General features: G+C 48.0%; 1 protein-coding gene and 1 long non-coding RNA gene across 4 annotated transcripts in view; one reads left to right on the top strand and one right to left on the bottom strand.

The window, feature by feature from the left end:
- The window catches only part of LOC142663546 (uncharacterized), a 57,538-nt gene extending 56,407 nt beyond the window's left edge, over positions 1 to 1,131 (top strand). Inside the window, exons 3-4 of the long non-coding RNA XR_012851104.1 lie at positions 22 to 228; positions 880 to 1,131. This is a non-coding gene — a long non-coding RNA (uncharacterized LOC142663546). The remainder of the gene's footprint in view (positions 1 to 21; positions 229 to 879) is intronic.
- CABP2 (calcium binding protein 2) overlaps positions 787 to 13,495 on the bottom strand; it is a 62,512-nt gene continuing 49,803 nt past the window's right edge. For all 3 annotated transcript variants that reach the window (XM_075842259.1, XM_075842258.1, XM_075842260.1), the window contains exon 7: positions 787 to 901. In XM_075842259.1, the coding sequence (XP_075698374.1) occupies positions 876 to 901 (26 nt within the window). In that variant the 3' untranslated portion in view covers positions 787 to 875. The remainder of the gene's footprint in view (positions 902 to 13,495) is intronic.

Here is a 13,495-nt window from a genome sequence, read left to right as displayed (position 1 = left end):
TCTCTCTCTATTTGGACGCAGCCTCAATTGGTCCCGTCCAACTTTTACAGGACTCCAGACAAACAGTATTTTTATCAAGTAAGAGGGTGAGGAATTGGCTCAAGCGTCATTCAAACGGCATGGAGGAGGAAACAAACACCGGGCACAACCCAGCACCATAAACGGCGGCCCATTTTGATCTTTCCTATGGGGCTTCCTCTCCTCTACGTACACAGCACTGCACCTAAGGTAAGACCTTAATGACTCCCCGAATAAGGCCGCATTCACACTATCGAATTGCGGCTCCGTACAACCTTTAATTTGTAAGAGCCTTATTACGTGCCCAAAGTTATGGAGCCCTACAGTAGCTTTGTGTGCCTCTGATTTCATGTTCCATCGGAGGCCATATTATGGAAGTATTCTACTAATGAGGCATTGCTGCTAGGGGAGAATATGTGAGTAATAAGGCACCACACAGAAGCCTCATACAGCGGCACACTGCGTGGCTATGGCTCCGTGATATGTGGCACAGGAACACCCTTTGCCTCCATAGGGCTCAATGCCAAAGGCTACTGTGAAATAAACAATTGCCTACGTTTATCCTGGTTGCTGTGAATAATGTTTAGCCTGATTTCTCTGCATATTGTCTTCTGACTCCTGTTATGATGGAATCTAGTTTCAGAACACAGGTGTTCACCTAGAGATTCGTGTTCGTAACATCAGGTAAATACAAGACTTTTGTCCCCACCAAGTTTTATAGTCACCATGGAGAAACAAATGCTTGTAGTAGTAATAAGTATACATAGCTCATTACAATAATATACATTTATTTGGTATAGTAAAGCTCAAACACACAACCTCTTCTATAGGACTACTCCAGATTTCACTTCTGCTTTTCAGCGAGACATCATATGTACAAACTCTGTAATTAAAGAAGAATATCGCATAAGAAACCAGGACATTACAGACTTCAGAAGTAAACAAAAGGAAAAAAAATTAATTTACAGATAAAAGCTAAGGCACCGTTCATGCCGAATCTGTCTTCAAATGGATTTCAATAAACCTTAGCGCATCCCATGAAGATAATAAGACGGAACTATATTCGCAATCAAAAATACTGGAAACTACTAATAAAAACAGATATACTATGAACAGGATCTGTCAGTTCTCCTGTGTGGTGTAGTATAGAGGATCTGTCAGCTCTCCTGTGTGGTGTAGTATAGAGGAGCTGTCAGCTCTCCTGTGTGGTGTAGTATAGAGGAGCTGTCAGCTCCCCTGTGTGGTGTAGTATAGAGGATCTGTCAGCTCTCCTGTGTGGTGTACTAGAGAGGATCTGTCAGCTCTCCAGTGTGGTGTAGTATAGAGGAGCTGTCAGTTCTCCTGTGTGGTGTAGTATAGAGGAGCTGTCAGCTCTCCTGTGTGGTGTAGTATAGAGGAGCAGTCAGCTCCCCTGTGTGGTGTAGTATAGAGGATCTGTCAGCTCTCCTGTGTGGTGTAGTATAGAGGATCTGTCAGCTCTCCTGTGTGGTGTAGTATAGAGGATCTGTCAGCTCTCCTGTGTGGTGTAGTATAGAGGAGCTGTCAGTTCTCCTGTGTGGTGTAGTATAGAGGATCTGTCAGTCCTCCTGTGTGGTGTAGTATAGAGGATCTGTCAGTTCTCCTGTGTGGTGTAGTATAGAGGATCTGTCAGCTCTCCTGTGTGGTGTAGTATAGAGGAGCTGTCAGCTCTCCTGTGTGGTGTAGTATAGAGGAGCAGTCAGCTCCCCTGTGTGGTGTAGTATAGAGGATCTGTCAGCTCTCCTGTGTGGTGTAGTATAGAGGATCTGTCAGCTCTCCTGTGTGGTGTAGTATAGAGGAGCTGTCAGCTCTCCTGTGTGGTGTAGTATAGAGGAGCAGTCAGCTCCCCTGTGTGGTGTAGTATAGAGGATCTGTCAGCTCTCCTGTGTGGTGTAGTATAGAGGAGCTGTCAGCTCTCCTGTGTGGTGTAGTATAGAGGATCTGTCAGCTCTCCTGTGTGGTGTAGTATAGAGGATCTGTCAGCTCTCCTGTGTGGTGTAGTATAGAGGAGCTGTCAGTTCTCCTGTGTGGTGTAGTATAGAGGATCTGTCAGTCCTCCTGTGTGGTGTAGTATAGAGGATCTGTCAGTTCTCCTGTGTGGTGTAGTATAGAGGAGCTGTTAGTTCTCCTGTGTGGTGTAGTATAGAGGATCTGTCATCTCTCCTGTGTGGTGTAGTATAGAGGAGCTGTCAGCTCTCCTGTGTGGTGTAGTATAGAGGAGCTGTCAGTTCTCCTGTGTAATGTAGTATAGAGGATCTGTCAGTTCTCCTGTGCGGTGTAGTATAGAGGATCTGTCAGCTCTCCTGTGTGGTGTAGTATAGAGGATCTGTCAGCTCTCCAGTGTGGTGTAGTATAGAGGATCTGTCAGTTCTCCTGTGTGGTGTAGTATAGAGGATCTGTCAGCTCTCCTGTGTGGTGTAGTATAGAGGAGCTGTCAGCTCTCCTGTGTGGTGTAGTATAGAGGAGCTGTCAGCTCCCCTGTGTGGTGTAGTATAGAGGATCTGTCAGCTCTCCTGTGTGGTGTAGTATAGAGGAGCTGTCAGCTCTCCTGTGTGGTGTAGTATAGAGGATCTGTCAGCTCTCCTGTGTGGTGTAGTATAGAGGATCTGTCAGCTCTCCTGTGTGGTGTAGTATAGAGGATCTGTCAGCTCTCCTGTGTGGTGTAGTATGGAGGATCTGTCAGCTCTCCTGTGTGGTGTAGTATAGAGGATCTGTCAGCTCTCCTGTGTGGTGTAGTATAGAGGATCTGTCAGCTCTCCTGTGTGGTGTAGTATAGAGGATCTGTCAGCTCTCCTGTGTGGTGTAGTATAGAGGAGCTGTCAGTTCTCCTGTGTGGTGTAGTATAGAGGATCTGTCAGTCCTCCTGTGTGGTGTAGTATAGAGGATCTGTCAGTTCTCCTGTGTGGTGTAGTATAGAGGAGCTGTTAGTTCTCCTGTGTGGTGTAGTATAGAGGATCTGTCATCTCTCCTGTGTGGTGTAGTATAGAGGAGCTGTCAGCTCTCCTGTGTGGTGTAGTATAGAGGAGCTGTCAGTTCTCCTGTGTAATGTAGTATAGAGGATCTGTCAGTTCTCCTGTGCGGTGTAGTATAGAGGATCTGTCAGCTCTCCTGTGTGGTGTAGTATAGAGGATCTGTCAGCTCTCCAGTGTGGTGTAGTATAGAGGATCTGTCAGTTCTCCTGTGTGGTGTAGTATAGAGGATCTGTCAGCTCTCCTGTGTGGTGTAGTATAGAGGAGCTGTCAGCTCTCCTGTGTGGTGTAGTATAGAGGAGCTGTCAGCTCCCCTGTGTGGTGTAGTATAGAGGATCTGTCAGCTCTCCTGTGTGGTGTAGTATAGAGGAGCTGTCAGCTCTCCTGTGTGGTGTAGTATAGAGGATCTGTCAGCTCTCCTGTGTGGTGTAGTATAGAGGATCTGTCAGCTCTCCTGTGTGGTGTAGTATAGAGGAGCTGTCAGTTCTCCTGTGTGGTGTAGTATAGAGGATCTGTCAGTCCTCCTGTGTGGTGTAGTATAGAGGATCTGTCAGTTCTCCTGTGTGGTGTAGTATAGAGGAGCTGTTAGTTCTCCTGTGTGGTGTAGTATAGAGGATCTGTCATCTCTCCTGTGTGGTGTAGTATAGAGGAGCTGTCAGCTCTCCTGTGTGGTGTAGTATAGAGGAGCTGTCAGTTCTCCTGTGTAATGTAGTATAGAGGATCTGTCAGTTCTCCTGTGCGGTGTAGTATAGAGGATCTGTCAGCTCTCCTGTGTGGTGTAGTATAGAGGATCTGTCAGCTCTCCAGTGTGGTGTAGTATAGAGGATCTGTCAGCTCTCCTGTGTGGTGTAGTATAGAGGATCTGTCAGTTCTCCTGTGTGGTGTAGTATAGAGGATCTGTCAGCTCTCCTGTGTGGTGTAGTATAGAGGAGCTGTCAGTTCTCCTGTGTGGTGTAGTATAGAGGATCTGTCAGTCCTCCTGTGTGGTGTAGTATAGAGGATCTGTCAGTTCTCCTGTGTGGTGTAGTATAGAGGAGCTGTTAGTTCTCCTGTGTGGTGTAGTATAGAGGATCTGTCATCTCTCCTGTGTGGTGTAGTATAGAGGAGCTGTCAGCTCTCCTGTGTGTTGTAGTATAGACGATCTGTCAGCTCTCCTGTGTGGTGTAGTATAGAGGAGCTGTCAGCTCTCCTGTGTGGTGTAGTATAGAGGAGCTGTCAGTTCTCCTGTGTGGTGTAGTATAGAGGATCTGTCAGCTCTCCTGTGTGGTGTAGTATAGAGGAGCTGTCAGTTCTCCTGTGTGGTGTAGTATAGAGGAGCTGTCAGTTCTCCTGTGTAATGTAGTATAGAGGATCTGTCAGTTCTCCTGTGCGGTGTAGTATAGAGGATCTGTCAGCTCTCCTGTGTGGTGTAGTATAGAGGATCTGTCAGCTCTCCAGTGTGGTGTAGTATAGAGGATCTGTCAGCTCTCCTGTGTGGTGTAGTATAGAGGATCTGTCAGTTCTCCTGTGTGGTGTAGTATAGACGATCTGTCAGCTCTCCTGTGTGGTGTAGTATAGAGGAGCTGTCAGCTCTCCTGTGTGGTGTAGTATAGAGGATCTGTCAGCTCTCCTGTGTGGTGTAGTATAGACGATCTGTCAGCTCTCCTGTGTGGTGTAGTATAGAGGAGCTGTCAGCTCTCCTGTGTGGTGTAGTATAGAGGATCTGTCAGCTCTCCTGTGTGGTGTAGTATAGAGGAGCTGTTAGTTCTCTTGTGTGGTGTAGTATAGAGGATCTGTCATCTCTCCTGTGTGGTGTAGTATAGAGGAGCTGTCAGCTCTCCTGTGTGTTGTAGTATAGACGATCTGTCAGCTCTCCTGTGTGGTGTAGTATAGAGGAGCTGTCAGCTCTCCTGTGTGGTGTAGTATAGAGGATCTGTCAGCTCTCCTGTGTGGTGTAGTATAGAGGAGCTGTCAGTTCTCCTGTGTGGTGTAGTATAGAGGATCTGTCAGCTCTCCTGTGTGGTGTAGTATAGAGGATCTGTCAGTTCTCCTGTGTGGTGTAGTATAGACGATCTGTCAGCTCTCCTGTGTGGTGTAGTATAGAGGAGCTGTCAGCTCTCCTGTGTGGTGTAGTATAGAGGATCTGTCAGCTCTCCTGTGTGGTGTAGTATAGAGGAGCTGTTAGTTCTCCTGTGTGGTGTAGTATAGAGGATCTGTCAGCTCTCCAGTGTGGTGTAGTATAGAGGATCTGTCAGCTCTCCTGTGTGGTGTAGTATAGAGGAGCTGTCAGCTCTCCTGTGTGGTGTAGTATAGAGGAGCTGTCGGCTCTCATGTGTGGTGTAGTATAGAGGAGCTGTCAGTTCTCCTGTGTGGTGTAGTATAGAGGAGCTGTCAGTTCTCCTGTGTGGTGTAGTATAGAGGAGCTGTCAGTTCTCCTGTGTGGTGTAGTATAGAGGAGCTGTCAGTTCTCCTGTGTGGTGTAGTATAGAGGATCTGTCAGCTCTCCTGTGTGGTGTAGTATAGAGGATATGTCAGCTCTCCTGTGTGGTGTAGTATAGAGGAGCTGTCATCTCTCCTGTGTGGTGTAGTATAGAGGATCTGTCAGCTCTCCTGTGTGGTGTAGTATAGAGGAGCTGTCAGCCCTCCTGTGTAATGTAGTATAGAGGAGCTGTCAGCTATCCTGTGTAGTGTAGTATAGAGGAGCTGTCAGCTCTCCTGTGTAGTGTAGTGTAGTATAGAGGATCTGTCAGCTATCCTGTGTGGTGTAGTATAGAGGAGCTGTCAGTTCTCCTGTGTGGTGTAGTATAGACGATCTGTCAGCTCTCCTGTGTGGTGTAGTATAGAGGAGCTGTCAGCTCTCCTGTGTGGTGTAGTATAGAGGATCTGTCAGCTCTCCTGTGTGGTGTAGTATAGAGGAGCTGTTAGTTCTCCTGTGTGGTGTAGTATAGAGGATCTGTCATCTCTCCTGTGTGGTGTAGTATAGAGGAGCTGTCAGCTCTCCTGTGTGTTGTAGTATAGACGATCTGTCAGCTCTCCTGTGTGTTGTAGTATAGACGATCTGTCAGCTCTCCTGTGTGGTGTAGTATAGAGGAGCTGTCAGCTCTCCTGTGTGGTGTAGTATAGAGGATCTGTCAGCTCTCCTGTGTGGTGTAGTATAGAGGAGCTGTCAGTTCTCCTGTGTGGTGTAGTATAGAGGATCTGTCAGCTCTCCTGTGTGGTGTAGTATAGAGGATCTGTCAGTTCTCCTGTGTGGTGTAGTATAGACGATCTGTCAGCTCTCCTGTGTGGTGTAGTATAGAGGAGCTGTCAGCTCTCCTGTGTGGTGTAGTATAGAGGAGCTGTTAGTTCTCCTGTGTGGTGTAGTATAGAGGATCTGTCAGCTCTCCAGTGTGGTGTAGTATAGAGGATCTGTCAGCTCTCCTGTGTGGTGTAGTATAGAGGAAATGTCAGCTCTCCTGTGTGGTGTAGTATAGAGGAGCTGTCGGCTCTCATGTGTGGTGTAGTATAGAGGAGCTGTCGGCTCTCCTGTGTGGTGTAGTATAGAGGAGCTGTCGGCTCTCATGTGTGGTGTAGTATAGAGGAGCTGTCAGTTCTCCTGTGTGGTGTAGTATAGAGGAGCTGTCAGTTCTCCTGTGTGGTGTAGTATAGAGGAGCTGTCAGTTCTCCTGTGTGGTGTAGTATAGAGGAGCTGTCAGTTCTCCTGTGTGGTGTAGTATAGAGGATCTGTCAGCTCTCCTGTGTGGTGTAGTATAGAGGATATGTCAGCTCTCCTGTGTGGTGTAGTATAGAGGAGCTGTCATCTCTCCTGTGTGGTGTAGTATAGAGGATCTGTCAGCTCTCCTGTGTGGTGTAGTATAGAGGAGCTGTCAGCTATCCTGTGTAGTGTAGTATAGAGGAGCTGTCAGCTCTCCTGTGTAGTGTAGTATAGAGGATCTGTCAGCTATCCTGTGTGGTGTAGTATAGAGAAGCTGTCAGCTCTCCTGTGTGGTGTAGTATAGAGAAGCTGTCAGTTCTCCTGTGTGATGTAGTATAGCGGATCTGTCAGCTCTCCTGTGTGGTGTCAGTATAGAGGAGCTGTCAGTTCTCCTGTGTGGTGTAGTATAGAGGAGCTGTCAGTTCTCCAGTGTGGTGTAGTATAGAGGAGCTGTCAGCTCTCCTATGTGGTGTAGTGTAGAGGAGCTGTCAGCTCTCCTGTGTGGTGTAGTATAGAGGAGCGGTCAGTTCTCCTGTGTGGTGTAGTATAGAGGATCTGTCAGCTCTCCTGTGTGGTGTAGTATAGAGGAGCTGTCAGCCCTCCTGTGTAATGTAGTATAGAGGGGCTGTCAGCTCTAATGTGTGATATAGTATAGAGGAGCTGTAAGCTCTCCTGTGTGGTGTAGTATAGAGAAGCTGTAAGCTCTCCTGTGCTGTGTAGTATAGAGGAGCTGTCAGTTCTCCTGTGTGGTGTAGTATAGAGGATCTGTCAGCACTCCTGTGTGGTGTAGTATAGAGGAGCTGTCAGTTCTCCTGTGTGGTGTAGTATAGAGGAGCTGTCAGTTCTCCTGTGTGGTGTGGTGTAGTATAGAGGATCTGTCAGCTCTCCAGTGTGGTGTAGTATAGAGGATCTGTCAGCTCTCCTGTGTGGTGTAGTATAGAGGAGCTGTCAGCTCTCTTGTGTGGTGTAGTATAGAGGAGCTGTCAGCTCTCCTGTGTGGTGTAGTATAGAGGATCTGTCAGCTCTCCTTTGTGGTGTAGTATAGAGGAGCTGTCAGCTCTCCTGTGTGGGGTAGTATAGACGATCTGTCAGCTCTCCTGTGTGGTGTAGTATAGAGGAGCTGTCAGTTGTCCTGTGTGGTGTAGTATAGAGGAGCTGTTAGTTCTCCTGTGTGGTGTAGTATAGAGGAGCTGTCAGCTCTCCTGTGTGTTGTAGTATAGAGGAGCTGCCAACTCTCCTGTGTGGTGTAGTATAGAGGATCTGTCAGTTCTCCTGTGTGGTGTAGTATAGAGGAGCTTTCAGCTCTCTTGTGTGGTGTAGTATAGAGGAGCTGTCAGCTCTCCTGTGTGGTGTAGTATAGAGGAGCTGTCAGCTCTCCTGTGTGCGGTAGTATAGACGATCTGTCAGCTTTCCTGTGTGGTGTAGTATAGAGGAGCTGTCAGTTCTCCTGTGTGGTGTAGTATAGAGGAGCTGTCAGCTCTCCTGTGTGGTGTAGTATAGAGGAGCGGTCAGTTCTCCTGTGTGGTGTAGTATAGAGGATCTGTCAGATCTCCTGTGTAATGTAGTATAGAGGATCTGTCATCTCTCCTGTGTGGTGTAGTATAGAGGATCTGTCAGCTCTCCTGTGTGGTGTAGTATAGAGGAGCTGTCAGCCCTCCTGTGTAATGTAGTATAGAGGAGCTGTCAGCTCTAATGTGTGATATAGTATAGAGGAGCTGTAAGCTCTCCTGTGTGGTGTAGTATAGAGAAGCTGTCAGCTCTCCTGTGTGGTGTAGTATAGAGGAGCTGTCAGCTGTCCTGTGTGGTGTAGTATAGAGGAGCTGTCGGCTCTCCTGTGTGGTGTAGTATAGAGGAGCTGTCAGTTCTCCTGTGTGGTGTAGTATAGAGGATCTGTCAGCTCACCTGTGTGGTGTAGTATAGAGGATCTGTCAGCTCTCCTGTGTAGTGTAGTATAGAGGATCTGTCAGTTCTCCTGTGTGGTGTAGTATAGAGGATCTGTCAGCTCTCCTGTGTGGTGTAGTATAGAGGATCTGTCAGCTCTCCCTGTGTGGTGTAGTATAGAGGAACTGTCAGCTCTCCTGTGTAGTGTAGTATTGAGGATCTGTCAGTTCTCCTGTGTGCTGTAGTATAGAGGATCTGTCAGCTCTCCTGTGTGGTGTAGTATAGAGGATCTGTCAGCTCTCCTGTGTGGTGTAGTATAGGGGATCTGTCCGTTCTCCTGTGTGGTGTACTAGAGAGGATCTGTCAGCTCTCCTGTGTGATGTAGTATAGAGGATCTGTCAGTTCTGTGTGGTGTAGTATAGAGGATCTGTCCATTCTCCTGTGTGTTGTAGTATAGAGGATCTGTCAGCTCTCCTGTGTGGTGTAGTATAGAGGAGCTGTCAGCTCTCCCGTGTGGTGTAGTATAAAGGATTTGTCAGCTCTCCTGTGTGATGTAGTATAGAGGATCTGTCAGCTCTCCTGTGTGGTGTAGTATAAAGGATTTGTCAGCTCTCCTGTGTGGTGTAGTATAGAGGAGCTGTCAGCTCTCCTGTGTGGTGTAGTATAGAGGAGCTGTCAGTTCTCCTGTGTGGTGTAGTATAGAGGAGCTGTCAGCTCTCCTATGTGGTGTAGTATAGAGGAGCTGTCCATTCTCCTGTGTGGTGTAGTATAGAGGAGCTGTCAGTTCTCCTGTGTGGTGTAGTATAGAGGATCTGTCAGCTCTCTTGTGTGGTGTAGTACAGAGCCGTCAGTTCTCCTGTGTGGTGTAGTATAGTGGATCTGTCAGCTCTCCTGTGTGGTGTAGTATAGAGGATCTGTCAGTTCTCCTGTGTGGTGTAGTATAGAGGAGCTGACAGCTCTCCTGTGTGGTGTAGTATAGAGGAGCTGTCAGTTTTCCTGTGTGGTGTAGTATAGAGGAGCTGTCGGCTCTCCTGTGTGGTGTAGTATAGAGGAGCTGTCAGCTCTCCTGTGTGGTGTAGTATAGAGGAGCTGTCAGCTCTCCTTTGTGGTGTAGTATAGAGGAGCTGTCAGTTCTCCTGTGTGGTGTAGTATAAAGGATTTGTCAGCTCTCCTGTGTGGTGTAGTATAGAGGAGCTGTCAGCTCTCCTGTGTGGTGTAGTATAGAGGAGCTGTCAGTTCTCCTGTGTGGTGTAGTATAGAGGAGCTGTCAGCTCTCCTATGTGGTGTAGTATAGAGGAGCTGTCCGTTCTCCTGTGTGGTGTAGTATAGAGGAGCTGTCAGCTCTCCTGTGTGGTGTAGTATAGAGGAGCTGTCAGCTCTCCTTTGTGGTGTAGTATAGAGGAGCTGTCAGTTCTCCTGTGTGGTGTAGTATAAAGGATTTGTCAGCTCTCCTGTGTGGTGTAGTATAGAGGAGCTGTCAGCTCTCCTGTGTGGTGTAGTATAGAGGAGCTGTCAGTTCTCCTGTGTGGTGTAGTATAGAGGAGCTGTCCGTTCTCCTGTGTGGTGTAGTATAGAGGAGCTGCCAACTCTCCTGTGTGGTGTAGTATAGAGGATCTGTCAGCTCTCTTGTGTGGTGTAGTATAGAGGAGCTGTCAGCTCTCCTGTGTGGTGTAGTATAGAGGAGCGGTCAGCTCTCCTGTGTGGTGTAGTATAGGGGATCTGTCCGTTCTCCTGTGTGGTGTACTAGAGAGGATCTGTCAGCTCTCCTGTGTGATGTAGTATAGAGGATCTGTCAGTTCTGTGCAGTGTAGTATAGAGGATCTGTCCATTCTCCTGTGTGTTGTAGTATAGAGGATCTGTCAGCTCTCCTGTGTGGTGTAGTATAGAGGAGCTGTCAGCTCTCCCGTGTGGTGTAGTATAAAGGATTTGTCAGCTCTCCTGTGTGATGTAGTATAGAGGAGCTGTCAGTTCTCCTGTGTGGTGTAGTAGAAAGGATTTGTCAGCTCTCCTGTGTGGTGTAGTATAGAGGATCTGTCAGCTCTCCTGTGTGGTGTAGTATAAAGGATTTGTCAGCTCTCCTGTGTGGTGTAGTATAGAGGATCTGTCAGCTCTCCTGTGTGGTGTAGTATAAAGGATTTGTCAGCTCTCCTGTGTGGTGTAGTATAGAGGAGCTGTCAGCTCTCCTGTGTGGTGTAGTATAGAGGAGCTGTCAGTTCTCCTGTGTGGTGTAGTATAGAGGAGCTGTCAGCTCTCCTATGTGGTGTAGTATAGAGGAGCTGTCCATTCTCCTGTGTGGTGTAGTATAGAGGAGCTGTCAGTTCTCCTGTGTGGTGTAGTATAGAGGATCTGTCAGCTCTCTTGTGTGGTGTAGTACAGAGCTGTCAGTTCTCCTGTGTGGTGTAGTATAGAGGATCTGTCAGCTCTCCTGTGTGGTGTAGTATAGAGGATCTGTCAGTTCTCCTGTGTGGTGTAGTATAGAGGAGCTGACAGCTCTCCTGTGTGGTGTAGTATAGAGGAGCTGTCAGTTCTCCTGTGTGGTGTAGTATAAAGGATTTGTCAGCTCTCCTGTGTGGTGTAGTATAGAGGAGCTGTCAGCTCTCTTGTGTGGTGTAGTATAGAGGAGCTGTCAGCTCTCCTATGTGGTGTAGTATAGAGGAGCTGTCCGTTCTCCTGTGTGGTGTAGTATAGAGGAGCTGTCAGCTCTCCTGTGTGGTGTAGTATAGAGGAGCTGTCAGCTCTCCTTTGTGGTGTAGTATAGAGGAGCTGTCAGTTCTCCTGTGTGGTGTAGTATAAAGGATTTGTCAGCTCTCCTGTGTGGTGTAGTATAGAGGAGCTGTCAGCTCTCCTGTGTGGTGTAGTATAGAGGAGCTGTCAGTTCTCCTGTGTGGTGTAGTATAGAGGAGCTGTCAGCTCTCCTATGTGGTGTAGTATAGAGGAGCTGTCCGTTCTCCTGTGTGGTGTAGTATAGAGGAGCTGTCAGTTCTCCTGTGTGGTGTAGTACAGAGATGTCAGTTCTCCTGTGTGGTGTAGTATAGAGGAGCTGTCGGCTCTCCTGTGTAGTGTAGTGTAGTATAGAGGAGCTGTCAGTTCTCCTGTGTGGTGTAGTATAGAGGATCAGTCCGCTCTCCTGTGTGGTGTAGTATAGAGGAGCTGTCGGCTCTCCCGTGTGGTGTAGTATAGAGGAGCTGTCAGTTCTCCTGTGTGGTGTAGTATAGAGGATCAGTCCGCTCTCCTGTGTGGTGTAGTATAGAGGAGCTGTCGGCTCTCCCGTGTGGTGTAGTATAGAGGAGCTGTCAGCTCTCCTGTGTTGTTGTAGTACAGAGGAGCTGTCAGCTCTCCTGTGTGGTGTAGTATAGAGGATCTGTCAGCTCTCCTGTGTGGTGTAGTATAGAGGATCTGTTAGCTCTCCTGTGTGGTGTAGTATAGGGGATCTGTCAGCTCTCCTGTGTGGTGTAGTATAGAGGATCTGTCAGCTCTCCCGTGTGGTGTAGTATAGAGGATCTGTCAGCTCTTCTGTGTGGTGTAGTATAGAGGAGCTGTCAGTTCTCCTGTGTGGTGTAGTATAGAGGATCTGTTAGCTCTCCTGTGTGGTGTAGTATAGAGGATCTGTCAGCTCTCCTGTGTGGTGTAGTATAGAGGAGCTGTCAGCTCTCCTGTGTGGTGTAGTATAGAGGAGCTGTCAGTTCTCCTGTGTGGTGTAGTATAGAGCAGCTGTCAGCTCTCCTGTGTGGTGTAGTATAGAGGATCTGTCAGTTCTCCTGTGTGGTGAAGTATAGAGGAACTGTCAGCTCTCCTGTGTGGTGTAGTATAGAGGATCTGTCAGCTCTCCTGTGTGGTGTAGTATAGAGGAGCTGTCAGCTCTCCTGTGTGGTGTAGTATAGAGGATCTGTCAGCTCTCCTGTGTGGTGTAGTATAGAGGAGCTCTCAGTTCTCCTGTGTGGTGTAGTATAGAGGAGCTGTCCGTTCTCCTGTGTGGTGTAGTATAGAGGAGCCGTCGGCTCTCCTGTGTGGTGTAGTACAGAGATGTCAGTTCTCCTGTGTGGTGTAGTATAGAGGAGCTGTCGGCTCTCCTGTGTAGTGTAGTGTAGTATAGAGGAGTTGTCAGTTCTCCTGTGTGGTGTAGTATAGAGGATCTGTCAGCTCTCCTGTGTGGTGTAGTATAGAGGATCTGTCAGTTCTCCTGTGTGGTGTAGTATAGAGGAGCTGTCAGCTCTCCTGTGTGGTGTAGTATAGAGGAGCTGTCAGTTCTCCTGTGTGGTGTAGTATAGAGGAGCGGTCGGCTCTCCTGTGTGGTGTAGTATAGAGGAGCTGTCACTTCTCCTGTTTGGTGTAGTATAGAGGTTCTGTCAGTTCTCCTGTGTGGTGTAGTATAGAGGATCTGTTAGCTCTCCTGTGTGGTGTAGTATAGAGGATCTGTTAGCTCTCCTGTGTGGTGTAGTATAGAGGATCTGTCAGCTCTCCTGTGTGGTGTAGTATAGAGGAGCTGTCAGCTCTCCTGTGTGGTGTAGTATAGAGGAGCTGTCAGTTCTCCTGTGTGGTGTAGTATAGAGCAGCTGTCAGCTCTCCTGTGTGGTGTAGTATAGAGGATCTGTCAGTTATCCTGTGTGGTGAAGTATAGAGGATCTGTCAGCTCTCCTGTGTGGTGTAGTATAGAGGAGCTCTCAGTTCTCCTGTGTGGTGTAGTATAGAGGAGCTGTCAGCTCTCCTGTGTGGTGTAGTACAGAGATGTCAGTTCTCCTGTGTGGTGTAGTATAGAGGAGCTGTCAGCTCTCCTGTGTAGTGTAGTATAGAGGAGCTGTCGGCTCTCCTGTGTGGTGTAGTATAGAGGAGCTGTCAGCTCTCCTGTGTGGTGTAGTATAGAGGAGCTGTCAGTTCTCCTGTGTGGTGTAGTATAGAGGATCTGTCAGTTCTCCTGTTTGGTGTAGTATAGAGGATC

This window comes from Rhinoderma darwinii, chromosome 11 (assembly GCF_050947455.1).
Source record: "Rhinoderma darwinii isolate aRhiDar2 chromosome 11, aRhiDar2.hap1, whole genome shotgun sequence".
NCBI lineage: Eukaryota > Metazoa > Chordata > Amphibia > Anura > Rhinodermatidae > Rhinoderma > Rhinoderma darwinii.
The sequence above is the reverse complement of the archived record's forward strand: the minus strand, read 5'-3'. Positions and strand labels throughout refer to the sequence as shown.